General features: G+C 41.6%; 1 protein-coding gene across 1 annotated transcript in view; it reads left to right on the top strand.

Annotated features, from left to right (window-relative positions):
- Positions 1-27,991, top strand: part of vwa8 (von Willebrand factor A domain containing 8) — a 476,539-nt gene that overhangs the window by 342,371 nt on the left and 106,177 nt on the right. The window contains exons 30-37 of the mRNA XM_059967797.1: positions 8,394-8,510; positions 11,557-11,621; positions 13,726-13,851; positions 21,742-21,851; positions 22,424-22,578; positions 23,616-23,817; positions 24,955-25,036; positions 27,063-27,267. Of these exons, the coding sequence (XP_059823780.1) occupies positions 8,394-8,510; positions 11,557-11,621; positions 13,726-13,851; positions 21,742-21,851; positions 22,424-22,578; positions 23,616-23,817; positions 24,955-25,036; positions 27,063-27,267 (1,062 nt within the window). The remainder of the gene's footprint in view (positions 1-8,393; positions 8,511-11,556; positions 11,622-13,725; positions 13,852-21,741; positions 21,852-22,423; positions 22,579-23,615; positions 23,818-24,954; positions 25,037-27,062; positions 27,268-27,991) is intronic.

Raw genomic sequence — 27,991 nt, 5'->3', positions numbered from 1 at the left:
TCTTTAGACATTGTATTAAATGCATCTCGGCCCAGTTACCTCTGAGAATGTCTGCTGCATTCCTATTCTCAGATTTCTTTTGTAGCTGTAGTCTTGGATCAGATTAGTTTGGCTTCAGATGTATGCTGGAGTGAACTATTCAGAACCCTTTGATCCTGTTAAGATTCATCTTTCTGCCTCTTTGACATTTACTAGTTGTTACCTTATCTCTGGACGTAGGGAGAAACACCAACCTCAGACCTTGGTACCAACAGGAAGAGCACGGGTCATTGTGAGAGCTTGCACCAGGAAATCCTGGCCTCTGCATTCCCTGTGATGTTGACATATATTCCTGGGAGAACGGCAGGAAATCCATAGAAATTTCCATCCCCTTCCACACCTGTAAGCTGCGTGTGTTAATAGCAAGTGTGAACTCCCAAACTACTTCTGTTGTTAATTGCTGCTTGTCTGAGATTGCAAATTTTCATCATTAAGCAATGACTGGAAGTGGATGCAGTACTATAAAACAGTGCTAGACCAACTGTGGTTCCCCAGAGAGCTGTACTGGATGCCCTAGACAGGAATAGGAAACATAACAATAGGCAACAGTTAGAACAATGAAATATAAGCATAGCATTCATAGTGTTTGGGCTGTTCTGTCTCACAGTCAACTTCAATCATTTACAGGATCCTTTCTGAGAAAAAGGTTCAAAGTAGGGATGCCCTTTCTATAGCAATCAAATCCAGGGGCCAAATGCAATGAAATCAAGGGCCCTATTAGAATAAACGTCTGGCCTACTTAGTTTCATTTCAATTTACACTTTGTAGAGTGGACCACGCTGGTGAGGTGACGCTGTCTCTGACAAAAGGAATCAGCAGCAATGGGCGGGTCTCGAGTCACAAACAAGTTAATCATATGATGGATGACAGGTTCCCCCTCTTTTGAGAATGAGTAGTCCTATGTCTCACAGCTCCAACAACCCATGTTTGATCCTGACCTCCACTGCTTCCTCTATGGAATTTAGCACATTCTTCCGGTGACTGAGTGGGTTCTTTCGGTGGCCCTGGTTTCATCCCACATCCCAAAGATGTTAGTATTAGTGGATTATATGTCTGCTGTAAATTACCCCTATTGGTAGGAAAATCTGGAGGAGTTGTTGGGTTTTGGTGAGAGAGTACGTTACAGAGAAATAGTGGGAGATTAAGATTGATAGGGTTGCTTGGAGCTATTGTAAGTAAGTTCGCAAGGCTTTAACAACTAAGTGGAAACTTTAATGGTTGGGTTACACAGTTTAATTCCATATGCTGATGAAACAAATACTCAATTGTTGAGTGGCAGATTACTATATCATGCACATTACAATATTGTCAGAAGCTATGTTTTGAGAAGATAAATAAAGTAGGCATGTTACTTTAAAAATTAGAATCTAAGTAAAATAGAACAATGACAGGAGATTCCAATGCAGTATAATCTTCAGCAAACAATCTTTGGAGGAACTCAGTGGGATAGGCAGCATCCGTGGAGGAAAATCTGGATCTGTAAAAGGTTTTAACCCAGAGTCAAAATTCTTTCATAGATGCTACCTGACCCACTGAGCTTTTCCAGTATAGAACGTAGAACAGTACAACAAAGCAGGCCCACAATGTTGTGCAGACCTATGTAAACTTACTCTACGATCAATCTAACCCTTCCCTCTTACACAGCTCATAATACTCCAAAGCAACATATACAAAATACTGGAGGAACTCAGCAGGTCAGGCAGCATCTATAGAAAAGAGTAAACAGTTGACGTTTTGGGCCAAGATCCTTTTTCAGGACTACTCCATTTTTCTTACTCCCATGTGCCTATTTCAGTCTTTAAAATGTCCCTATTGCATTAGGCTCTACCACCATGCCTGGCTGTGTTCCAGGCACCCACCACACTCTGTAAAAAAAAAAACCTACCTCTGCTAAGTTTTCTTCCACTCGCCTTTAACTGATGGCCTCTGGCCAACCTGGGGAAAAAGGTGCTGGCAGTCTACTCTATCCATGTGTCTTATAATCTTATACACCTCTTATCAATTTACTTCTTATTTTCCTTCGCTCCAAAGAGAAAAACAGTACCTTGTTCACCCTTTTCTAATAAGACATAAGGCATCTTCATCTCAAAAGAACACACACACAACATGCTGGAGGAACTCAGCAGGCCAGGCAGCATCTATGGGAAAAAAAGTACAGTCAATGTTTTGGGCTGAGACCCTGCAGTATCTTCATTTGCAATCTTTTGTGTCTCCTTAATCCTTGGTAAAGTCTAATTGGGTAAAATTGATGATATACTTTCTGTGTATCCTCTGTAAGTATATGTAAAAACTACACTGGAGAAAACTCTACCACAAGATCAGTCTTCAAAACCAAATCTGTGGTGTTTACACTATATCTGCCCACCTCCAACTCATTAGCATCAGTAGGCGGCCTAGTACAGTGAGCTGCAACTCCTTGCTACCACACCAGAAAGAAACTGAATCAAATATCAGGGCTACAATTTGAAGCTGTGCTCACTAGCCTGTTATAATTTGCATCCTTACAAAACTCATTAAGTGGTGCCATATTTGTAATCATTTAAAGCTGTCGCAAGCTGTCTCAACAGGATATTGATTGAAATACTCCTGTGAAATTGGTTATTGCATAACTGCAACAAGCTGTATTTGAGTCCTGAAACAGAGAGAGCATGATAAGAATATTAACTCTGCTCTTAGAGAGAGAGAGAGGGAGAGCGTGCGCGCTCCCTGTACAACATTCAAACTAGTTCATTGTTATAGTATGTACAGTGGTATGCAAAAGTTTGGGCACCCCTGGTCAAAATTTCTGTTACTGTGAATAGTTAAGTGAGTAGAAGATGAACTGATCTCCAAAAGTCATAAAGTTAAAGATGAAACATTCTTTTCAACATTTTAAGCAAGATTAGTGTATTATTTTTGTCTTGTACAATTTTAGAGTGAAAAAAGGAGAGGAGCACCATGTAAAAGTTTGGGCATCCCAAGAGATTTGAGCTCTCAGATAACTTTTACCAAGGTCTCAGACCTTAATTAGCTTGTTAGAACTATGACTTGTTCACAGTCATTATTAGGAAAGGCCAGGCGATGCAAATTTCAAAGCTTTATAAATACCCTGACTCCTCAGACCTGGTCCCAACAATCAGCAGCCATGGGCTCCTCTAAGCAGCTGCCTAGCACTCTGAAAATTAAAATAAATGATGCCCACAAAGCAGGAGAAGGCTATAAGAAGATAGCAAAGCATTTTCAGGTAGCCGTTTCCTCAGTTTGTGATGTAATTAAGAAATGGGAATTAACAGGAACGGTGGAGGTCAAGTTGAGGTCTGGAAGACCAAGAAAAATTTCCATGAGAACTGCTCGTAGGATTTCTAGAAAGGCAAATCAAAAATCAAAACCCCCATTTGACTGCAAAAGACCTTCAGGAATATTTAGCAGACTCTGGAGTGGTGGTGCACTGTTCTACAGTGCAGTGACACCTGCACAAATATGACCTTCGTGGAAGAGTCATCCGAAGAAAACCTTTCCTGTGTCCTCACCACAAAATTCAGCATCAGAAGTTTGCAAAGGAACATCTAAACAAGCCTGATGCATTTTGGAAACAAGTCCTGTGGACTAATGAAGTTAAAATAGAACTTTTTGGCCGCAATGAGCAAAGGTATGTTTGGAGAAAAAAGGGTGCAGAATTTCATGAAAAGAACACCTCTCCAACTGTTAAGCACAGGAGTGGATCGATCATGCTTTGGGCTTGTTGCAGCCGGTGGCACAGGGAATATTTCACTGGTAGAGGGAAGAATGAATTCAATTAAATACCAGCAAATACTGGAAGTAAACATCACCCCATCTGTAAAAAAGCTGAAGATGAAAAGAGGATGGCTTCTTCAACAGGATAATGATCCTAAACACACCTCAAAATCCACAATGGGCTACCTCAAGAAGCACAAGCTGAAGGTTTTGCCATGGCCCTCACAGTCCCCCAACCTAAATATCATCGAAAATCTGTGGATAGACCTCAAAAGAGCAGTGCATGCAAGACGGCTCAAGAATCTCAGAGAACTAGAAGCGTTTTGCAAGGAAGAATGGGTGAAAATCCACGAAACAAGAATTGAAAGACTTGCCAATGGGGGTGTTATTACGTACTGACTGTGCAGGGTGCCCAAACTTTTGCTTTGGACCCTTTTCCTTTTTTTGTTACTTTGAAACTGTAAAAGATGGAAAATCTTGCTTAAAATATTAAAGAAATGTGTCATCTTTAACTTTATGCCTTTTAGAAATCAGGTCATCTTTAACTCACTTAGCTATTCATAGTAACAGAAATTTTGACCGGAGTGCCCAAACTTTTGCATGCCACTGTATATGTCACCATATACAACACTGAGATTCATTTTCTTGTGGGCATGCTTAATAAATCCCATAACCTTAATAGAATCAATGAAAGTCCATATTCACAGGGCAACAACCAGTGTGCAAAAAGACAACTAGCTATGCAAATACAAAAAGAAGAAAATAATAATAATAAATCAATAAATAAGCAATAAATATCAAAAACATGAGATGAAGAGTTCCTGAAAGTGAGTCCATAGAATTGGCTTTGTGAAAACCATAGTTTGTAATTATTTAATTCCTGTTGCATTGCTACACCATTTTAAATTAATGTTTGCAATCACTAGAAGGACATGTTGCTCAGGTGAGTAGGATGAGATCAAGTTGACTGGGAAAAGACACTTGTGTAAACAGCCAGATTGTTTTTGTGCTGCATGGAAACACAAAGCAAAGCCTTTCCATTTTGGCTGGAATTTAGGAGTGAAGTACAATGTAGTGCGATCAGTAACATGTTTTATGTTGCTGGCCTAGATTGGAAAGGGTGCTGGAGGCATCACTGAAAGATCATTAGAAGTTGTCTTGAAGAATTTCTGGACTCTGCCAGAGCTCCCACCAAGTGATCTAGTTAGATTCTGGAAAAGCGATGTTTCATCCTCACAAACAACCTCTTGCAGGTGGACTAACTGCCGTTTTGCAGAGCCCTCGAGAGCTTTCTGCTCTTTCCTGTGCATGTTTTTCTTTGGTATTCTGAGCACCCTCATGAGCAGAGAGTGGAGCAGATCTCTGTTAGAGGCTTTCCCATCCCACAGCAACCTGCCACCTTGCCTGCAATGGGATATGCATTTTAGGGTTTCTGTCTCTTCCCCCTCCTGTCCTAATGACCTGCCCATCATCACCATCTCATCCCCCACCTCCTTCCCTTCATTCCTATTAAATTCCTACTTCTTCAGCCCTATGCTTCATCCATCTATCACCTTCCAGCTTCTCACATCATTTCCTTTCATCCAGTAGGTTTCTGCAAATAAAGCAAAGTGAGGCATTTTATGGTTAATGACACCTGTAACACATTTTATTGAACTGCAAGACCTAAGCCCAAAAAGGTGCTAGAAATCTTTTCACAATCACGTCGTCATGTCAGACCAGCCTCTTAAAGTGAAACCCCAACTCAATGTTGGTGATTGTGAATTATGTACATTTCCCTGCCTTACCCTACACAGATCTCACCCCCCCCCCCCCGGCAGAATTTACTAAAACTGGAATTGTGGGCCTGTCTGAAGCTTGGACAAGTTACCTGGGATGGGTCTAGTGTTCCATGGGTGGAAGAACAGCAGGTGTCTCTGGCTCATCCAGGGATGTGTTGACATGCTTGTGGCCAGGCCATGTTGTGAAGCCAGGGATACTCCAAATCTTGTTGGGCTAGTGATTGACTGAAGTACTTTCATTTTTACCTCTCTTATCTATATTAAAAGTATTTTTTCCCCATTCCAAAATGTGGAATGGGCCATCACAAGGGAACCTAAGGGAATGTTGGTGTGCATCATGATGAACGAAAACAAACAAGGTGGAATGTAGGTCAACCAGAACCCAAGAGTATTGTACGCCATAATGGGAGGTAGGAATAGCTGAAAAGGAATTAAATTTACTGAGGAGGGTAGAACGCTGTTGAAATGCCAACCAGGCAGTCATGACATCAGGAATGAAATCACCTGGCTCACCTGAACTTAATGTCAGCCAAACACAGGCCCGTGACTGCTGCTGGATAAGCCTGGACCTCTTTGTCGGCTGCCATGCCGGCATAGTCAGTCCCTATGTATACGGCCTCAACAACTGGCCTTGAGAGGCAATCAGCTGCTGTGCAAACCAAGGGTCTGATAGTTTGGCCATCAAACGCATGAGTGGTTTGTGGTCAACAAACACTGTAAAATGGTGACCCTCTAGAAGAAAACGAAAATGGCCAACAGCCAGATAGAGACCAAGAAGCTCACGGTCAGACGTGCTGTACTTCCTAGTGTTCATACCAAAGTAGTAAAACTATAGGCCTGGTGTCGTCTGTTTTGCAGTCGCAGATGTCCTTATTTTGGAGGCCTTGCTAACTCGGCTTATTGAGGTAGGTAAAGGAGCAGGAATTATGCATCTCTGCCTGGCTGAGTGTAGACTATCAGCCATTTTAGCAAGCTCCCTATAATCCTTCATGGGTGCATTAGTGGGGGCTCTGCAAATTTGATCAGGTCTTTGCTGCATGAAGAGTTCTTTACAAATAAAACAAGGATGGTGATTTCCCAGGGAAGACAACAATGTGGTCCATTAGCTCCGATAGCTTAACATTACCAAAACTGGGTAAGAAGAACAATTGTTTGGCACGGACAGAAGTCAATAAATAGCCCAAAAGTCCATAGAAGGTGAGTTTTCAGCGATTGTTATTTATTGTGTTTAGGCAGGTCTTCAGGCAGACTCAGCACTCTCACTGCTGTGGAATTCTTGAGCGAAATGACCACCTGGTGGAATTTGGTGTCATCTGCAGTGACTTCCCACAGAGCGAATTGGGCCTCGTCTTGAACAAACCAAGCAAATACATTTTGCTCCCAAAACTCTGACAGTTTTAAATCGACTGCATTGGCTGACGTGCTCAATAACTCTGGGAAAAGTCCTGGAGCTTCAGGGTCACCAATGTAAGTTTTTTGCAAATAAAACAAAGTGAGGTGCTTTATGTTTAAAGAAACTCATAACACATTTCATTTAACTCCAAAACCAAGACACAAAAACACGCTAAAAATCTTAACATAATTACATCAGACCAGCCTCTTAAAGGGAAATGCCAGCTTAATGGTGGTGGTTGCAAATTATGTACATCTCCCCCAATTATGTTACCCTACAATCCCACCTCCTCTACACACCTGCCTTCCCCTTCACCTGGATGAACCTATTACTTGCCAGCTTGTACTTCTCAGCCTACCCTTTTATTCTGACATCTTCATCCTTTCCAGTCATGATAAGGGGTTGAGGCCTGTAACATCGACTAATTATTTCCCTCCAGAGATGCTGCCTGACTTACTGAGTTCCTCCAGCATTTTGAGTGTTGCTCAAGATTTCCATCATGTGCAGAATCCCTTGTGTTTTGTTTCATGTGTCATGGTACCTTGTGTAACTTTCAAGTCCTGACCTAGTGGAAGGAACAGGTGAAGTGATGAATGACAGAAGGCTTCAGGTTAAGTCAAATCAAATTTATTGTCATGTGCACAAGTGCGTTGAGGTTTTGGTACAAAGAAAAACTTACTTGCAGCAAGATCACAAGCACATAGCATCAAGACAGCCCACAGAGCACAAATTATACATAATTTGTACATAAATTATATAAGAGAAAAGACTATGTAAAGGAAGATATCAGTGCAAAAGAAAACAGACAAGTTCCTGGTAGTACGAGGGGTAGTCCATAGTGTCCCCTTGCTTTGTTAAAATTGGGATTGGGATGCCTGTAGGAAAGTTGCTGTTCCTGAACCTGGTGGGACTTTAGGCTTCTGTTCCTCCTGCCTGACAGTAGCAGTGAGAAGAGAGCATGACCCAGGTGATGGGGATTCACGATAACAGATAACATGTGCAGACTCTTTTGATCTTTGGTAGGTTTATAAAGAAGCCCCTGAACGTGCATGGCTAGACAACCCTCCCCACCCCCCCCCCCCAATCTTTCCAGGCAATATCATTCCTGAGTGGTTTCCTTCCTTCCTTACCTGGGTCTTTTCCCTCGTAGAGGGAGCAGAACATAACTTCCACTGTCTGATTTGTGCTCATTGTACACCATGTGCTCAAGGAGACTGTGTGCAAATTCACTAATTTCTTACCCTTCCACAAGCGCACTTTGAAAGGATTCCCTGTCAATAACCTATCCTGATCTCAGGTTCCTGCAGTTCTATTGAGTTCATGAGCACATGATGTCACAGTTACTTACCCTAAGCTTTTCAAAGATCAACAGTAATAGAATGGCAGGTACCTTTTGCAGCCATCTACCAGTCAGGATAAATGGTCTGTCCCATACCATGATGTCTGCTCTTCTCTTTCCTTCACAGAGCAACGTGATCTTGTTAATTAACTTGAACAATGGTGCAGTCAGTCGAATTATCTTCTCTGGTAAAGAGCAGGAACCTCCTAAAAAGGCACACTGGTGGGCGAATAAAGAAGACAAGGTCGGTAATTCAGGTTGATTTGCATAAGGCGGTAAATTTTTCAGTTATCTAATTTGATTTCCAAGTTGTATTATGTAATGAATAGACATAGGACCATAAGCAACAGAACTGCTGCCGTAACATCAATGGTCTCATACTCTGTTGGAATGCAACTTCATTTACTGATAGTTATAACTGGGAGAGTGTTGAAAGGTTAAACATTTTCTTTGTGTAGCCAACAGAAAACAAGGTAGCATGGCGGGACATTGGATAGTGCTAGAGCTTCACAGTTCGAGGGTCCTGGTTTTAATCGTGATCTCTGGTACTATCTATGTGGAGTTCACATATCCTTCATGTGATAACATGAATTTCCTCCAGGTCTTCTAGTTTTTTCTCATATCCTAAAGACACCTTGTTGGCTAATTAATTGGCCACTGTAAGTGGTTAGGACAATCTGTGGGGAGAATAAATTAATAGAAAACTTAATAGGGAATTGAATTGCCCTGTGAACCGGTATAGACTCAATGGGCTGCAGTGGTTTCTTTTTATATTGTTAGACAATACATGGAAATATGAAAAATACGGCATCGATATAGAGCCTGTAACGTAGTTAGATATACGTGGTGCTGCCGTGAATTGTACTTAAAGTTCAAAGTGAACTTTATTATCAAAGTACATATATGTTACCATATACAACCCTGAGATTCAATTTCTTATGGGCATACTCAATAAATCTATATAATAACAGCCACAATAGAATCACTGAAAGACTGCACCAACTAGGGCATTCAACGAGAGTGCAGAAAACAACCAACTTGTGCAAATACAAAAAGAAGAAATAATAAATAAATAAATAAATAAATAGATAGATAGATAGATAGTAAACATGGAGAACATGAGATGAAGAGCCCTTGAAAGTGAGTCCACTGGTTGTGGGAATATTTCAGTTATGGGCAAGTGAAGTTGAGAGAAGTTATCCCCTTTGGTTCAAGAGCCTGATGGTTGAGAAGTAGTAATTGTTTCTGAACCTGATGGTGCGAGTCCTGAGGCTCCTAATGGCAGCAGTGAAAAGAGCATGCCCTCTCTGGTAGGGGTCTTTGATGATGCATGATGCTTTCCTGCAACAGTGTTTCACGCTCAATGATTAGGAGGGCTTTACCTGTGATGTACTGGGCCATATCCGCTACTTTTTGTAAGATTTACCATTCAAGGGTATTGGTGTTTCCATACAAGGCTGTGATGCCAGCCACTCAATATACTCTCCACTACACATGTATAGAATTTTGTCAAAGATTTGGATGTCATGCCAAATCTCCACAAACTCCTAAAAAAGTAGAAGCGCTGCTGTGCTTTCTTCATAATTTCACTCAGGTGCTGGGCCTAGGGAAGGTCCTCCCAAATTCCCAAGGAGTTTAAAGTTGCTGGCCTTCTGATCCTCCAGTAATGACTGGCTCATGGACCTGGTTTCCTTCTCATGAAATCAATAATCAGCCTCTTGGTCTCAGTGACCTTGAATTGTTACAACACTACTCAGCCAGATTTAAAACCTCCCTCCTTTATGCTGGTTCATCACCACCTTTGACTTGTCCTGTGACAGTGGTGTCATCAGCAAACTTAAATATCGTATTGGAGCTGTGCTTAGCCTTGCAGTCATAAGTGTAAATCAAATAGAGCGGGGGATAGGCATACAACTGTGCTGATGGCGATTGTGGAGAGATACTGTTGCCAATCCAAATTGACTGGGGTCTACAAGTGGAGAAATCCAGAATCCATTTGCACAAGGAGGTATTGAGGCCTAGGTCTTGAAACTTATGGATTAGTTTTGAGGGGATGATTGTATTTAATGCTGAGCTGAAGTCAATAAGGAGCACCTTGATGTATGCATCTTTACTGTCCAGATGTTCCAGGATTGAGTGAAAAGCTAATGAGATGGCGTCTGCTGTGGACCTGTTGCTCTAGTAGGCAAATCACTTCTCAGGCAGGACTTGATATGTTTCATCTCCAACCTCTCAAAACACTTCATCACTGTGTATGTAAGTGGTATTGGACGATAGTCATTGAGGCAGGTTACCACCTTCTTCTTAGGCACTGGAATAATTGAAACCTGCTTGAATCAGTGGTACCACTCATTGCTGAAGTAAGTAGTTAAAGATCTCAGAAAACACTCCAACCAGTTGATCAGCAGAGGTCTTTGGCATTTAGCCTGGTGCCCCATCTGGCCCAGATGCACCCTTCTGAAGGCTGCTTGCAAGTTGGCTTCAGAGACTGAAATCATAGGATCATTTGGGGATGTGGGAAATCGTGAATTAAGCAGAATCACTGGGCAACAGAAGGAAATATCAAGAAAGTTAACAAAACATTATTCAAAAATGAAGATGAACTGGAATGGAGGGATCAGGCAGCTAATTGGCAGCAATCAAGAGAATTGGGGAACATCCAAGGACTAAAGAAGTCAAGGCTAGATGTTTTATTGATCAAAGCTCTGAAGGGTGATTACTTTGAACAAACTCAAGGTTTTGTTTCTATGAAGAGCCATCGACTTGTTCTCATTGCCTATCCATTCTGCGAACTCTTTTACACGTCCAACCTCAAACTTTAGACCCCCTAAAGGAAAGTTTTCTTTCTTGTTGGGATTTCTACGTCTTAATAATCCTTGGGTAGAGTATTTTTCCAGCAGAAGCTAAAGGAAACCACTGCTGTAACCTGCCAAGTACATGATTTCCCAACACGTCAGTCTCAATAAAGGATCAAAACAACGACGTTAACGACAGGTGTCGGGAAAGAGCGGCGTGGGGGAAAATTGTCTGCCAACTGGAAATTCCAGATGTGACCTAACAACGAGAATATTTTTACTGACATCTTCCTTAATCCTTTTGGTGAGGATTTATAGTCACTAGTTACAAATTCACTGAGCAATAGCAGTAGTTTCCCCAGTATTTCCCTTTCTCTTGTTTTGCAATGAAGTAATCAAGCTGAACAGAATGTTAGAGAAAGATTTTTACTGAGATTTCAAATTTTATGTGGGTGTCATATTTTAAGCAAACTATTATTCTCTTTTCATATGTAGGTCATTTACAAAATGTGCAGAGAATTTTCACACAAAAATTGGCTTGTCTTCTACAAAGAAAGAGGGTAAGATTCCTCTCCTTCAATAGGATCAATCTTTTCTTCAGCAAAATGTTCCCACTTGTGTTTCCGCTCTTTCATTGCTGGTGGAGAGCATTGTTTTATAGTCATATGTATCAGGGCACTCTGTATGATAGTCTTCTGCCAGCAAATACTCAAATGTTTAAGTGATTTATTTACTCTTAAACTGTATTCATTGGGACAGGTTGGCTCTCTTAATGACTGGTAATTAGTCACAGCAAGCAGAACATCAGTACAATTTGTTGAAGACCTCAATGCCTCTATCAAGCAAACAGTGAGGAGTGGGGAAGAAAAAAAAGAGAAAAAGTTCTTGCCTTTATGCAATCCCATTCATGAGTTTTGATCTCTAATTTAGGAAAGTTATGTTCAACAAGCTTCAACATTGTTAATGTGATGATGGTAATCCACTTTTTTCATTAATTTTGGTTATGGTATAACTCCTTTACTAGAATTCTAGCACACCGTTCCAACTATTCTTTTAATTATGACATTCAGTCATTTACATCCACTTAAAGAAAGGTTCCATCCAAAAAATGGAATTTGGATAAAATAGAGCTTCTCTAGTGTACTCTGGAGTCAGCCTATATCTTGTACTGAAGTGTCTAGAGTGGGACAAATTTTCAAGCTTCTTGCTTGGAAAGACAAGTATTTCTACTGGAAGTAACCACATAGAAAAGATGCCTAGTGGCTGCCAATTCACAGAGAAGAAGATCACATCCCTCGAGGCACAAAGTACACGTAAAAACTGCAGGTAAAAGGCAAGAAATACTGATTGCTGTGAAGAAATCGAAGTCAAAGTCAAGTTTATTGTCTAATGCACAAGTACGTGTAAGCAGAGACGCAATAAAAAAGATACAGCAGCATCACAGACACATAAAATCATATCAGCAGTATTTACTATAACAGATAAACATAAATTATACATAGCGTTTACTAGAAAGAACAAAAAACTCCAGTTTAGTTCAAAGTGGTGATTGTGTTGCTATAATGTAGTGATCAGGATTTGGCCAGTTGATTCAAGAACTGAATGGTTGAAAGGAAGTAGCTATCCTTGAACTTGGTGGTGTGGGACTTTAGGCTTCTGTACTTCCTGCCTAATGGTAGCTGCAAGAAGATGGCATGACCCAGATGGTAGGGATGGAAAGAAGACAGTGCTGGAAAGAGGCAACACTTTACTGGCAGGCAGTAGCAACATCATTTTATATACAAAATCTGACCTTTTTAAACTTGATTCTTCATTACCATCCCAAGCACTTTACTGTTGCCTTAGCTAGTAGAATCACTTATCAAAAATGCACTAAATAGCAAAATAAATGGTGTTATTTTCAGCAGACTTCCTATTAACCGTTTGGAATATAATTTACTACAGACACATTAGGCGACGACTGACAGTATAAATTTTCACAGCGGCAGTCAGTGGCAGAAGGAGGTAATTATTTATAGGTTAAGCATGCAAACACGATTTACTGTAATTTATTACTATAAATGTGACTATATAGGAGATCCCACCGTAGCATACTGGCTCGCATAACACCTTACAGTACAAGCAACCCAGGTTCAATTCCTACTGCTGCTTGTAAGGAGTTTGTATGTTCTCCCCATGGGTTTGGGTTTCCTCACACAGTCAAAAGACATAATGGTTGGTAGGTTAATTGGTCATTGTAAATTGTCCTGTGATTAGGCTCGGATTAAAATGGGGGATTATTAGGTAGCATCACTTGAAGGGCTGGAAGGGTCTATTTCACACTGTATCCCAATAATACTGTAACTAAGTGCAGTGGGCATGACTTTAAAGAGGAAATGTTTATATGTCAATACATCTTGTTTGAGTTGTCCCTTAACCGTTTAGTTCTACTTCTCTGGAAGACTGTACATCTTCATGTTTCTCCTGTTAAACATTGTAGGAGAGTGATGTAAATGTTACAAACAGTAGTATAGGTAAAGTCCACATATTAGGCTAATCAGATTTATGAATCTACAGGCAAATTTCACGGAACTTTTGAGAGCAAAAGATTAAATAAGAAATGTTTTCTTTGCCATCAGAAGTGCCGAAACAGCATGTTGGGTGACAGATGCTTGTGTTTTCCAGGAATTCGCTGGATGTATTGGATGTTCTGGAGGGTCAGGCGTACTCCCTTTCCCTGCCAATCAGTGTTAAGTCTGTTCATTTGGTAGCTGAAGACAGATGGCTGCTGGTGGAAAGTAAAACCAATAAGTGAGTGTGGTACATCTGACTGTATTCTCTGCAATTTGCAGATCATGGGTAAACAAAAAGTGTGGACAGCCATTGAATCATTAGCATTGAATGCTGTTTTATTAACTTGTTTATTTGACCTTCACATAAAAGAGTAGCTTGTGCTTCCAACATTCTTGATTTCCTAAAGTACTTTATAGAAAATGAAGAATCTGTGTATATTTATGGAATCACAAAGTTATATACCATGGAAACATACCTTTGGCCACTCATCCACCCTGACCAAGTTTTCCATGTCTACTTGAGCTAATTCCATCCACCACACCCCCAACCACTCCCCTTTGGCCTATATCCCTCAAAACCTTTCCTCTCTATGACTTTTCATCAGAGTTGAGTTCAGTTCTGGTGTTTTCTGTAAGTTTGTACGTTCCTTCCTCTGTGCAGGGGTTTCCTCTGGGCACACAAATTTTCTCCCACAGTCCAAAGACATACAGTCAGCCCTCCTTATCTGCGGGGGATTGGTTCCAGGACCCCTCGCGGATACCAAAATTTGCTGATGCTCAAGTCCCTTATTCAACCTGTCTCAATGTGTTGGACCTTAGGACCCAGCGGAACCCCAGACCTTATTTAACCTGTCTCAGTGCAGTGGACGTTAAGACCTGGCAGTAGAGATCTGAATCCGCAGTGTTTCTGTTCGCAAAAATAATCACGAACACGATTGGAAAATAAAGTGGAAATAATAAAGCGATCAGAAAGAGATGAAATGCCATCAGTCATTGGAAAAGTGTTAGGCTACGTTGGTCAACGATCAGAACAATCTTAAAGGATAAAGTGAGAAAGGCTCTGCCCCAATGAAAGCTACAATTATTACTAAGCAATGCAGTGGTTTAATTATTGGGTTTTTGGGTCTTGTGTTTTTGATCCTCACATCAACCCGGTATGGTGGAGAGTGCGCTGGGGAGCAGTCTATCCCGAGTCCCGAGAACTTCCGTTCCTGCGCCCAGTGCTGAAACATGCGTTCTTTAGTGTTTTGTATGCCTAGAAAGATAAAATATATACTATATACTAAGGCAAACATTTGACTAACTGATGCTAAGTAATACCGGATGTACCTGATCTGACTTAGTTAGTAAGAGAACTTACGATTTGTTTTCGATCCCGATCCATGATAACCCCCACACATCCTCCCGTATACTTTAGATCATCTCTAGATTACTTATAATACCTAATACAATGTAAATGCTACGTAAAATAGTTGTTATACTGCATTGTTTAGGAAATAATGACAAGAAAAAAAAAGTCTGTGCATGCTCCAACAAGTGCTGGAAGAGCATTTCCGGGTTTTCGCAATTCGCGGTTGGTTCAATTCGCGCATGCGGAGTTCGCGGATAAGGAGGGCCGACTATACTAGTTGGTAGGTTAATTGGTCATTGTAAAGTGTCCCATGATTAGGTTAGGGGTAAATCGGTGGGTTGCTGGTGGTGGAGCTGAAAGGTCCTGTTCTGCGCTGTATCTCTAAATAAATTAATTAAAGGAAGATGTCTTTGACGCGGGGAAGACAAGTGACCTTGATGGAGCTGGCTGAGTTTACAACTTTCTGCAGCTGTTTTCCAATCCAGTGCAGTGGTCCCTCCATACCAGACAGTGATGCAACCAGTTAGGATGTGTTCCATGGTACAGCTGTAGAAATTTGCAGGAGTCTTTGGTGACATACCAAATTTCCTCAAACTCCTAATAAAATGTAACTGCTGTAATGCCTTCTTTGTAGCTTTCCAGTCTAGTCTCTGTGATGAAATCATATTAAGTAATACAACCACACAATTACAGGGCCATAAGGAGGTGGTAGAGGTAGGTGCAATTACACTGTTTAAAATAGACATCTTGATATGTGCATGGATAGGAAGGGTTAAGAACGATTTGGGCCAGATGCGGGGAAGTGGAATTTTGGTCACCATAGACTAGTGGAACTAAAGGACCTGATACTGTGCTGTATACATCTTTGAATATATCATTTGGGTCCAGTAATCTGGTGACTGTTTTAATGAGGGGTATAGATTAATGAGCAGGAGGGAAGAGCTAAAATCTGACCACTGAAACTGGGTAATTAAAATTCAGTTCATTAAACAAGTCCAATCTTATTAAGATCACGACAATAATGGCAACTATGAATTAACCACTCTTTTATGGAAGGAAATTCACCCTTCATCTGTTTGGTTCCGTATGTGACTCTAGCCCCACAGCAGACCCCTGGAATAGCCAATATTGTCACAACTCCTAGATCATCAGGGCTGAGTAATAAGTATTGGCAGATTAAACAGTGAAATGATTACTCATAGATCATCTCAATCATTTATGATGTCATTAACCTCGTGTTTTGTGAAAGATAAGAAGATTTTTAGGGAGGTGGCCTTTTACACGACAAGATCCCAGAAACTGCAGTGAGATGCACGCACAAGTAATCTGTTTTTCATCATTTCTGGTTGAGGGATTAACATTAGCCCAAAAGATGCCCAGTGCTATGTGATCTTTACAAAATTAGGGAATAGACAAGGTGTCAGTCTGAGTTTTCTTCTGTAGGAAAGTTTTATTCAGTCAAAGATCCAAAGCTAACACACATAACAAAAGACCTGGTTGTAAACCGATAACCTGGTGATGCAGACAGGGACCAGGAGATGGTTGCAAATACTTTTAACATGAACATCTTTTGGCAAACCCAACAATTTCAAATTACTCATTAAAATTTCTTCCTCACTCTCAGTACTACCTAAAATTTACCTAAGCCTGTTGTCTGGCAACTATCAAATCTGTTACAGAAAAAAAAGCCTGAATAACTATTTCTCCAAAATAGATTTGAGATAATCGAAAACTTAGATAGGAAAAGTTAACTGGTCTCCAAGGATATCTAACCAATTCAACCTTTGAACCAATCATTTTCAAATGATTGCAGCCACCATCTTAACTTTTGAACAAGATGAAATATAAAAATTATATATAAGACAGTCTATGTAGAAATTCTATCATTCAAACCACAATGAATAACTTGCCCACACAGTTGCTGTTTATTTTATTTGTTCCCAATTATGAGTCCATTTATTGCTATCCCCAAAACTTGGTGGTTGGAAAGGTTCTTGAGCCAATGCAGTTTGTGTGGTGATTTGCTTAAGCAATGGTGTTAAGTAGACAATTCCAAGGTAGTGGACCAGTGCCATTGAAGAAAATATGAGATACATTATTGCAAATTTATTTCAAAGATCATATGTCTTCCAAGAGTTCCATGGTGAATGTAGAAACTAGCTTCACTTTGAGTTAGTTGCTCCTCTTTATGGTGAGGTCCAATGGAGCATGTAGATCTTGGAGCCCAGTTCATTTGTGGTCTTTTAAAATGTCTTAAATGTTTTTTTTCCAAAATGATCACAATTTTCAGTTTCTGCTGTTTCAAATGAACTTCTAGCCTTTATTTCTTTTCTCTCATTTTCTCCCTTGCCCCCACTTAGCCATATTGCATAACCTTAAAAATTAATACAACAACACACACAAAATGCTGGTGGAACACAGCAGGCCAGGCAGCATCTATAGGGAGAAGCGATGTCGACGTTTCGGGCCGAGACCCTTCGTCAGGACTAACCGAAAGGAAAGATAGTAAGAGATTTGAAAGTAGTGGGGGGAGGGGGAAATGCGAAATGATAGGAGAAGACCGAAGGGGGCAGGATGAAGCTAAGAGCTGGAAAGGTGATTGGCGAAAGTGATACAGAGCTGGAGAAGGGAAAGGATCATGGGACGGGAGGCCTCAGGAGAAAGAAAAGTGGGGGGGGAAGCACCAGAGGGAGATGGAGAACAGGCAAACACTAAATATGTCAGGGATGGGGTAAGAAGGGGAGGAGGGGCATTAATGGAAGTTAGAGAAGTCAATGTTCATGCCATCAGGTTGGAGGCTACCCAGCCGGTATATAAGGTGTTGTTCCTCCAACCTGAGTTTGGATTCATTTTGACAATAGAGGAAGTCATGGATAGACATATCAGAATGGGAATGGGATGTGGAATTAAAATGTGTGGCCACTGGGAGATCCTGCTTTTTCTGGCGGACTGAGCGTAGGTGTTTAGCGAAACAGTCTCCCAGTCTGCGTCAGGTCTCACCAATATATAAAAGGCCACACTGGGAGCACCAGACGCAGTATACCACACCAGCCGACTCACAGGTGAAGTGTCGCCTCACCTGGAAGGACTGTCTGGGGCCCTGAATGGTGGTGAGGGAGGAAGTGTAAGGGCAGATGTAGCACTTGTTCCGTTTACAAGGATAAGTGCCAGGAGGGAGATCGGTGGGAAGGGATGGGGGGGACGAGTGGACAAGGGAGTCGCGAAGGGAGCAATCCCTGCGAAAAGCAGAAAGGGGTGAGGGAAAAATGTGTTTGGTAGTGGGATCCCGTTGGAGGTGGCGGAAGTTACGGAGAATTATACATTGGACCTGGTGGCTGGTGGGGTGGTAGGTGAGGACAAGGGGAACCCTATCCCGAGTGGGGTGGCGGGCAGATGGGGTGAGGGCCGATGTGCGGGAAATGGGAGAGATGCGTTTGAGAGCAGAATTGATGGTGGAAGAAGGGAAGCCCCTTTGTTTAAAAAAGGAAGACATCTCCTCCATCCTGGATTGAAAAGCCTCATCCTGAAAGCAGATACAGCAGAGACAGAGGAATTGTGAGAAGGGGACAGCCTTTTTGCAAGAGACAGGGTGGGAAGAGGAACAGTCCATGTAGCTGTGAGAGTCTGTAGGCTTATAGTAGATATCAGTAGATAAGCCGTCTCCAGAGATGGAGACAGAAAGATCAAGAAAGGGGAGGGAGGTGTCGGAAATGGACCAGGTAAATTTGAGGGCAGGGTGAAGGTTGGAGGCAAAGTTAATGAAGTCAACGAGCTCAGCGTGCGTGCAAGAGGCAGCGCCAATGCAGTTGTCGATGTCGCGAAGGAAAAGAGGGGGATGGATACCGGTATGGACTTAGAACATGGACTGTTCCACAAAGCCAATAAAAAGGCAGGCATAACTGGGACCCATACAGGTGCCCCTAGCTACACCCTTGGTTTGGAGGAAATGGGAGGAACCAAAGGAGAAATTATTGAGAGTAAGAACTAATTCTGCTAGACGGAGGAGAATGGTGGTAGAGGGGAATTGGTTAGGTCTGGAATCCAAAAAAAAAGTGAAGAGCTTCGAGATAATCTCAGTGTGGGATGGAGGTATATAGGGACTGGACGTCCATGGTGAAAATAAGACGGTAGGGGCCAGGGAACTTAAAATCATTGAAAAAATTCAAAGCATGAGAAGTGTCATGAACATAGGTGGGAAGAGATTGAACAAGGGGGGATAAGACAGTGTCAAGGTACACCCGCCACCCCACTCGGGATAGGGTTCCCCTTGTCCTTACCTAACACCGCACCAGCCACCAGGTCCAACGTATAATTCTCCGTAACTTACACAACCTCCAATGGGATCCCACTACCAAACACATTTTTCCCTCCCCCCGTTTCTGCTTTTCGCAGGGATTGCTCCCTACGCGACTCCCTGGTCCACTCGTCCCCCCAATCCCTTCCCACCGATCTCCCTCCTGGCACTTATCCTTGTAATCGGAACAAGTGCTACACCTGCCCTTACACTTCCTCCCTCACCACCATTCAGGGCCCCAGACAGTCCTTCCAGGTGAGGCGACACTTCACCTCTGAGTCGGCTGGTGTGGTATACTGCGTCCAGTGCTCCCGGTGTGGCCTTTTATATATTGGTGAGACCTGACGCAGACTGGGAGACCGTTTCGCTGAACACCTACGCTCGGTCTGCCAGAAAAAGCAGGACCTCCTAGTGGCCACACATTTTAATTCCACATCCCATTCCCATTCAGATATGTCCATCCATGGCCTCCTCTATTGTCAAAATGAATCCAAACTCAGGTTGGAGGAACAACACCTTATATACCGGCTGGGTAGCCTCCAACCTGATGGCATGAACATTGACTTCTCTAACTTCCATTAATGCCCCTCCTCCCCTTCTTACCCCATCCCTGACATATTTAGTTGTTTGCCTGTTCTCCACTCCCTCTGGTGCTTCCCCCCCACCTTTCTTTCTCCTGAGGCCTCCTGTCCCATGATCCTTTCCCTTCTCCAGCTCTGTATCACCTTCGCCAATCACCTTTCCAGCTCTTAGCTTCATCCCGCCCCCTCCGGTCTTCTATCATTTTGCATTTCCCCCTCCCCCCACTACTTCCAAATCTCTTACTATCATTCCTTTCGGTTAGTCCTGACGAAGGGTCTCGGCCCGAAACGTCGACAGCACTTGTCCCTATAGATGCTGCCTGGCCTGCTGTGTTCCACCAGCATTTTGTGTGTGTTGTTGTTTGAATTTCCAGCATCTGCAGATTTCCTCGTGTTTGCTCTTAAAAATTAATGCCTGTTTTTTTACTGTTTGGTGAAGTTTGTCATTTTTTAAACTTTCTACTACCACTCTCTGTATTCTCCTACGAAACCAACGTTGAATCTAATTTACTGCCTCAGAATCAGGTTTAATATCACTGGCATATGTTGTGAAATTTGTTTTTTGGCAGTAGCACTGCATTACAATAAATAATAATTTTTAAAAACTATAAATTCCAATAAGAAATATTTATTAAAAATCAATTAAATATGTTGTGCAAAAAGAGAGCAAATAATATATAGAAAGGAAGTGTTCATGGGTTCATTGTCCATTCAGGAAACTGATAGCAGAGGGAAAGAAGTTATTTTTAAACCACTAACTGAATGTCTTCAGGCTCCTATACCTCCTCCCTAATGGCAGCAGTGAGAAGAGGGCATGACCTGGATGATAGGCATCCTTAAAGATGGATGCCACCTTCTTGAGGCATCTCCTTTTGAAGATATCCTGGATGATGAGAGCGTAGTGCCCATGATGTAGCTGGCTGAGTTTACAACTTCCTTCAGATTTTTATGATCTTCTGCACTGACCTGTCAATACCAGCTGCTCTTCATGGTACATCTGGAGAAATTTGCAAGAGTCTTTGGTGACATACCAAGTCTCTTCAAACTCCGAATGAAATATAGCTGTTCTCGTGCTTTCCATAATAAGACCATAAGACATAGGAGCAGAATTAGGCCATTTGGCCCATCAAGTCTGCTCCACCATACTATCATGGCTGATCCTTTTTCTCCCCCTCAAGCCCAGTCCCTGGCCTTCTCCCCGTAACCTTTGATGCCATGTCCAATCATGAACCTATCAATCTCTGCCTTAAATACACCCAACGACCTGACCTCCACAGCTGCCTATGGTAACAAATTCCACAAATTCACTGTTCATGCCATCAGGTTGGAGGCTACCCAGACGGAATATAAGGTGCTGTGTATCCCTTTCGCCTAACATTGATTTCTCTAACTTCTATTAAAGCCCCCCTCCCCTTCTTACCCCATTCCTTATTTATTTATTCCTTTTTTCTCTTTTTTCCTCTCTCTCTCCCTCCCTCCCTCTCTCCCTCTCCCCCTCCCCCTCCCCCTCCCTCCCCCCCCTTGCCTGCTCTTCATCTTCCTCTGGTGCTCCCCTCCCCCTTTCTTTCTCACGAGGCCTCCCGTCCCATCATCCTCTCCCTTTTCCAACTGTGTATCCCTTTTGCCAATCAACTTTCCGGCTCAGCTTCATCCCTTCCCCTCCTGTCTTTTCCTTTCATTTCGGATCTCCCCCTCCCACTTTCAAATCTCTTACTATCTCTTCTTTTAGTTAGTCCTGACCAAGGGTCTCTGCCCAAAACGTTGACTGTACTTCTTCCTATAGATGCTTCCTGGCCTGCTGTGTTCTACCAGCATTTTGTGTGTGTTGCTTGAATTTCCAGCATCTGCAGATTTCCTCGTGTTTGCGTATTTATTAACAAATTGTTTCTCATTAATTTTCAGGAAGTTCCTCCTGATGAAGTCAATGCACATTGGATATGACTCGTCAGGAGTTTGTGAGCTGCATGCAATAAATGAGGAGCCAGTCCACACAGGATTTGGGATCTCTGCAGGTATGTAGATGACCATTATCTTATGTATTAACTCTCATGATTTAACATGACCATATAATTCCCACTTCAGCCTGTATCAGATCAAGCCTGCTTCAGATCACTTTGCTTCTTTTCAGACTGCCTCCAATAACTTTCATGTCTTCATTTTTATATTTAAATTTACACTAAAACAGGTAAAAGGCTGCTGCGGCCTCATTGCACATACTCATGGAATAGCACGACTGAGAAGTATGATGACAAACAATGTGAAAGTTGATGCAGAATATTTATAACTTTCTTGAGACTGTACATCACCCAAAATTCCCATTTTAATAATGAAGTGGCTGTTATTATCCTGTTAATGTTGTTGTTTAAATGTATGCAGCAGAATCTCACCAAATGAAAATAACCCCTTGGAATATTTTTGCACATAAATGTACAAACAGTAGCAGTCATGATTTCACTTTTTGTTCAAACCTCATTCCTAAGTAGTCTCATCCTGTTGCTGCAGTTTGAGTGAAAGTGGTATTTATTCTGTATGTTTAATGAATGTCTTGAAGTACTAATGATGAGTTGTCATCCTTTGATTTTAGCCCTGGAGCTCCTAGAACCCTGTACAGTGTCAAAGGAAGAATTATCCCCAGTGAACCTCAGTGCAGCTCTGGGACAGAAGATTGCTTCTCCAAATCGGATTCTGTCCGATGAAAACAGCTTTGCAACTATAGTTGTTGGATTTCCAGATCTGATGGTAAAGCACAAATCAAAGGAATAGGGTTCAGTTCACATAAGAGGTTATTCACATCAGTTAGCACCTGAAAATGGGATTGCTTTTCAGTTTACTAATTTGGAACTGATGGTATGGATCAGTGAGTTGTTTTTCATTTCTACTTCACATGCAGAATAACCTTGAAGTCGAGTGTGTCAGGGTTACTGGTTTTAACAATATTTTGTACCAAGCATCATTGCATTTTTGACAATCTAAACTCTTCCTCCATCATCCTATCTGAATGTATCACAGTTTGGTATTACAACTGCTCTGCCAAGACCATAAGAAATTGCAGAGAATTGTGAATGGAGCCCTGTCCATCATATACACCAGCTTCCCTTCCAATGACTTCATTTATATTTCCCACTGTCTCAGGAAAGTTGCCAATGTAATCAAGGACCCTCCTACCCTGGTCATTCCCTCTTCTCCCCCAAATCCTTCCATGAAGCAGAATATCGAAAAACTTAGAGCTCTTACCACCAGGCTCAAGGACCTTGAACAGGGCTCTTGTATGATAAACATGAACTTGTGTTTCCCATTGTACCCTGCTGTGGCCCTTTATTTATCTAACATTTTCTCTGTAGCTGTAACATTACAATGCATTCTCTTCTTCCTTTTCCCACCTCAATTTAGTTATGTATGTTTCTTAGACATAAGTAAAATAAACCAATACCACAAATAGGCCAGATGATGCAAGAATAACAGATTTCCTCCACAATTGTATGAGTGAACCAAACAGGTTTTTACAGCAACCCTGTTGTTTCTAATGTATTCTTTCACAAGGTGGGTATTTGAGTACTATTGGAGATAGCAAGCTCAGTCCATCTCAACCGGGCTCTTAATCAGCAAATTATCCTTCATCCTAAGAAGGATCACAAGAAGAAGGTGGTTCATAAGATCTCCAAAGAGGAGTCACAGAGATAACAAGATTATCTTGTTAGGTTTCCTTCTTTCATGGTTTATTAATTCCTTTGTTGATTAATTCATGGGTTATACTTAATTAAAATGCCTTTCTGCAGTCTCCCAATGAAGTGTACACATGGAAAAGAAAAGCTCAACTGGACAGAACTCTTGGTGGTTCCTCAACAGACAAGCTCTTCTACGGTAGTAACTTGACTAGGAATGTTAAACAGACCAACTGCGTAACCCTGACCGGGACCAACCAGGTGATTCGAGCTGTTGCAGCCACAGATGTGCCTCTAAATGAAATCTACCTACAAGGTGGGTGTAGCACTGATGTTCTCTTTTCAGTCAATTCCATACAGTTGTAGAGCAGATCTTTTACAGTCATGGTTCTTCAGACTGTCAACCCTCTGGTTTTCTCAGCACCATTGTCTGGGAAAGTGGAATGGCTTTCTCAGGTGTACTAAAGACAACCAGCTCTGCATTTCTATAACCTTCCATAAATTCTCCAGAAAATGAAAACTAAAATCATCTCAGTTATAGGAAACCTGAAATAAAACAGAAAATACTACAAATACTCAGCAGTTCAGTCAGCATCTACACAAGGAGAAACAATTAGAATTTTGGGTCCAGTATTTAGCAGTATTGAGAAGGAGAGAAAACAAAACAATTTTCAGAAGATGAGGGAGGAGTGGGTAAACAAAGGGAATATCTCCAATGGGTGGGGCCAAATGACTTAATGTATCAGGCTACGTCCACACTACACCGGATAAATCCGTAACCGAAGCTTTTTCTCTTCGTTTTTACCCTTCGTCCACACTAAAACGGTGTTTTCATCCCCCAAAACCATAGTGTGGACGCTTATTGTTTTTACGCAAAGCCGGCATTTTCAAAATTATCCGGTCTAGTGTGGATGTAGCCTCATTTAGAAGCACATTGTACACAACTGCAGGTGCTGAATTTCATATAAACAGTTTCTAATAGTCACATTAAATCATTTGGCCCTACCAACGAGATAATATCTTTGTTCTACACAGCTCTCCCCCACCTTCACTACATTATTTCCATTGTGTGATTATCTCTCCCTTTCACCATCTTCCATCTACCAAATGTCTTTTTTTTCCTATTTGTTTATTAGTTAATACATTGAAAAGTAAGGTCAGGACCCTGAAACTATTGGACAGATAATCTTTTGAACGGAGAACGGAACCACGGAGAGTGGTCATCTGGGACTTGCTGCCAGGAGTGGTGGTGGCAGGTACAATAGAAGTGTTAAGAGGTTTTTATGTAGGCATATAAGTATGTAGAGAATGCAGGGAAATGGACCCTATGCAGGCAGAAGGGATTAGGCATCTTTAGCTTGCTTAATTTTAGCACAACACAATGAGCCGAAGTGCTTTTCCTGTGCTGCACTGTTCTACATTCCATGTACTCATTTATTTTCCTTTCTGTTAGATGTGAAACCTCCAGATACCACGGTGTTCTTAGAAGTAACTGATCTCAACACCAAGAAAATTAAATATGTTCCCATTCCCAGGTAAGCAAATTATGAAAGGGGATACTTTTAATAATATGGGTCATTCTGTCAAGGAGTTTATCTTCCTCATCCTTACTTCCATCTTACATGTCAGCACGTCCAACAAATATATACTATTTGTTTTGAAATTTTAATTCAATCCCCCAGCTTCATACTTCAAGGACAGGATCCCAAATTACCAATACCCCTCTTAGTGTATATCACTGCTGTTTGGCCAAACTCACACAATAAAGACAATTATTCTACTCATGGTTATTAAAAGCAATGGATGGAAAGCCTTCCTAATGATGTTTCCACTTTCAGGATTATGGAGAAGTCACCAATAAATCTAATGGAGAAGATCGGGAATAACTTACTTGTCCAGAGAACTAAAGAGAAGAGCAACACAAATTTAAGAGGGAGTTAGGTAGTGAGAAAGGAATAGGGGTGTGGGAATTGGTTTGAATAAAGAGTGCTCGTAGAACTCTTGAGCAACACACACAAAATGCTGGAAGAACTCACCAGGTCAGACAAGATCCATGGGAATGAGCAAATAGCTGACATTTCGGGCCAAGAACCTTCTTCAGGAAAAGGGTCTCACCCAAAATGTCAACTGTTCTTGCCCATAGATGCTGCTTGACCTGCTGAGTTCTTCCAACATTTTGTGTGTTTTGCACAGGATTTCCAGTACCTGCAGAATTTCTTCCATTTCTGGTAGAATTCTTGTTTAGAACATGAACGTTTACCTTGAAAACTTCGAATATAGAACAGGAACATGTTCTGCAGCCCATGATGTCAATGTCAAACACAATGCCAAATTAAGCTGAACCCCTTCTATCTACAAATGATTCATTTCCGTCTATTTACACATTCATGTCTCTATCTAAAAGCCTCTTAACCGCCACTATTGCTCCAGCACTTTCCCTGGCAGTCCATTCCAGGCACCTACTGCTCTCTTTTGTATTAAAAAAAACTTGCCCTGTGCATCTCTATTAAATGTCTCCCTCTCATCTTAAAATACATATCTTCTAGTGCTTGACATTTCTACCCAGGGAGAAAGATTCTGACTATTGACCTTGACTTGGTTAGAATGAATGGTTTCTGTGCTTGAACACAGCGCAGCTCAGGAACAGGGCCTTCATGTGACAAACTATTTAAATTAGTAGTGAAAAGCCCAACTAAACTAATCCCTTCTGCTTACACAATATCCATTCCTACATATTTATGTGTCAATCTAAGAACCTTTTGAACAACTTATCATTAATGTCTCCACCACCACTCCGGACAGACCATTCCAGGTACCCACCACTCTGTGTTTTTAAAAAAAACAAAACACTTACCCGGCTCATCGCCCTTAAACTTAACTCATTTACCTTAAATACATGCCCTCTGATATTCGACATTTTAACCCTGGGAAAACAAGGCCAGCTGTCTATTCTATTTATGCCTCTTATAATCTTATAATCCTTTATTAGATCTTCCTTCAGTCTCAGCCGCTACAGAGAAAACAACTGAAGATTGGCTGACCACTTCTTATAGCATAAGCTCTCTAATCCAGACAGTATCTTGGTAAGCCTCTTCTGCACCCTCTTCAAAGCCTCGACATCCTCCCTATTCATAATGGGGTGACAGAACTGAATAAAATACTCCAGATATGGCCTAACTAGAGATTTATAAAGCTGAAACATACCTCCCGACTGTTGAATTCGGATCCATGACTAATAAAGGAAAGCATGGAGTACGGCTTCTGTATCACACTATGAACCTCTGTGGCCATTTTCAGGGAGCTATGAATTTAGACCCCTAGATTTCCCTGCTCAGCACCATTATTAAGATTCTACATACACCTGATTTTCCAAAGTGTAACACATTTACATTTTCATCCAGGTTATTTCTAAATCACAAGCAGCAGAGGTTGTGCATCCAGTGTAACTCATTCCTAGGATGCCCATTTGTAAAGTTGGCTTTTACATCTATCAGGCTTGAGATGGTGGTTTGGATCCAGGCTGGCTACTGTGATGCACCTGCACACTTCTCTTTTCTGCAGGGCTCTCTCTGTCTCACCGTACACTCAGTGGCTGTCTCAGATCTCAGATACAGAAGTCCTAATAGCACCCATGGGAACTGGAGGAGTGGTGTCAGTGGATTTGGGAGGGCATGTCCGACTTTGGGAGACCGGATTCCACCATATACAGCACTCCCTGCTGGAGTGGAGAAACATGATTGGACAACAGGATGGGCGACCAATACAGGTATAGAATACACAATAAGGAACAACACTTCGCCTATCTTGAAAGAAATTAAGATCTGCTTTTATATAGCACCTTTCTAAAACTGAGACCACCGAAAATACCTTATAGCCAAGAAAAAGTGTTTAATTATGTTATGTTTTAAGAAACATGAGAGCCAATTTGTACAGAACAAGCTCCCACATGTACCAATGTGATGATAACTGGATGTTCTGTGCGTGCTAGTAGAACCAGGAAGTATAGAGCACAGAATAAGACCATTCTGTCTGTTGTGCAGTGTTGCCTCAATAAAAGATCGATCATGCTCCATCACATATTTCTGCTCTCTATGTGTGATTTAAGTGTTTTCATCCTCAGTTACTGACCATCTGTCATAAAGTCAGACTTCCTCATATTTTTCAACTTTGACAACCATCTATCAGAAAAGAAGTATTAACTTCTCATCTCTAACATTTTTACCAATAATTTCCAGCCTATGGTTGGTTTATGAACCAAATCGAGTATCTAGCAAGAAACAATATTCTGGTGGAAGTCAGCTGGGTGAGCAGCAACTTTGGGGTGGGGGGGAGTGGGGGGAAGACTGTTGACATTTCAGATCAAAAATCTGCCTCAGGAGTGAAAATGGTGAGGAGAGATGGACGGGGACGCACACACACACAAACACACACACACAAACACACACACACACACACACACACACACACACACACACACACCCTCCCCTTCC

The sequence above is a fragment of the Hypanus sabinus genome, chromosome 4, assembly GCF_030144855.1.
Source record: "Hypanus sabinus isolate sHypSab1 chromosome 4, sHypSab1.hap1, whole genome shotgun sequence".
NCBI classification, from domain to species: domain Eukaryota; kingdom Metazoa; phylum Chordata; class Chondrichthyes; order Myliobatiformes; family Dasyatidae; genus Hypanus; species Hypanus sabinus.
This window is presented reverse-complemented; position numbering and strand designations above follow the sequence as displayed.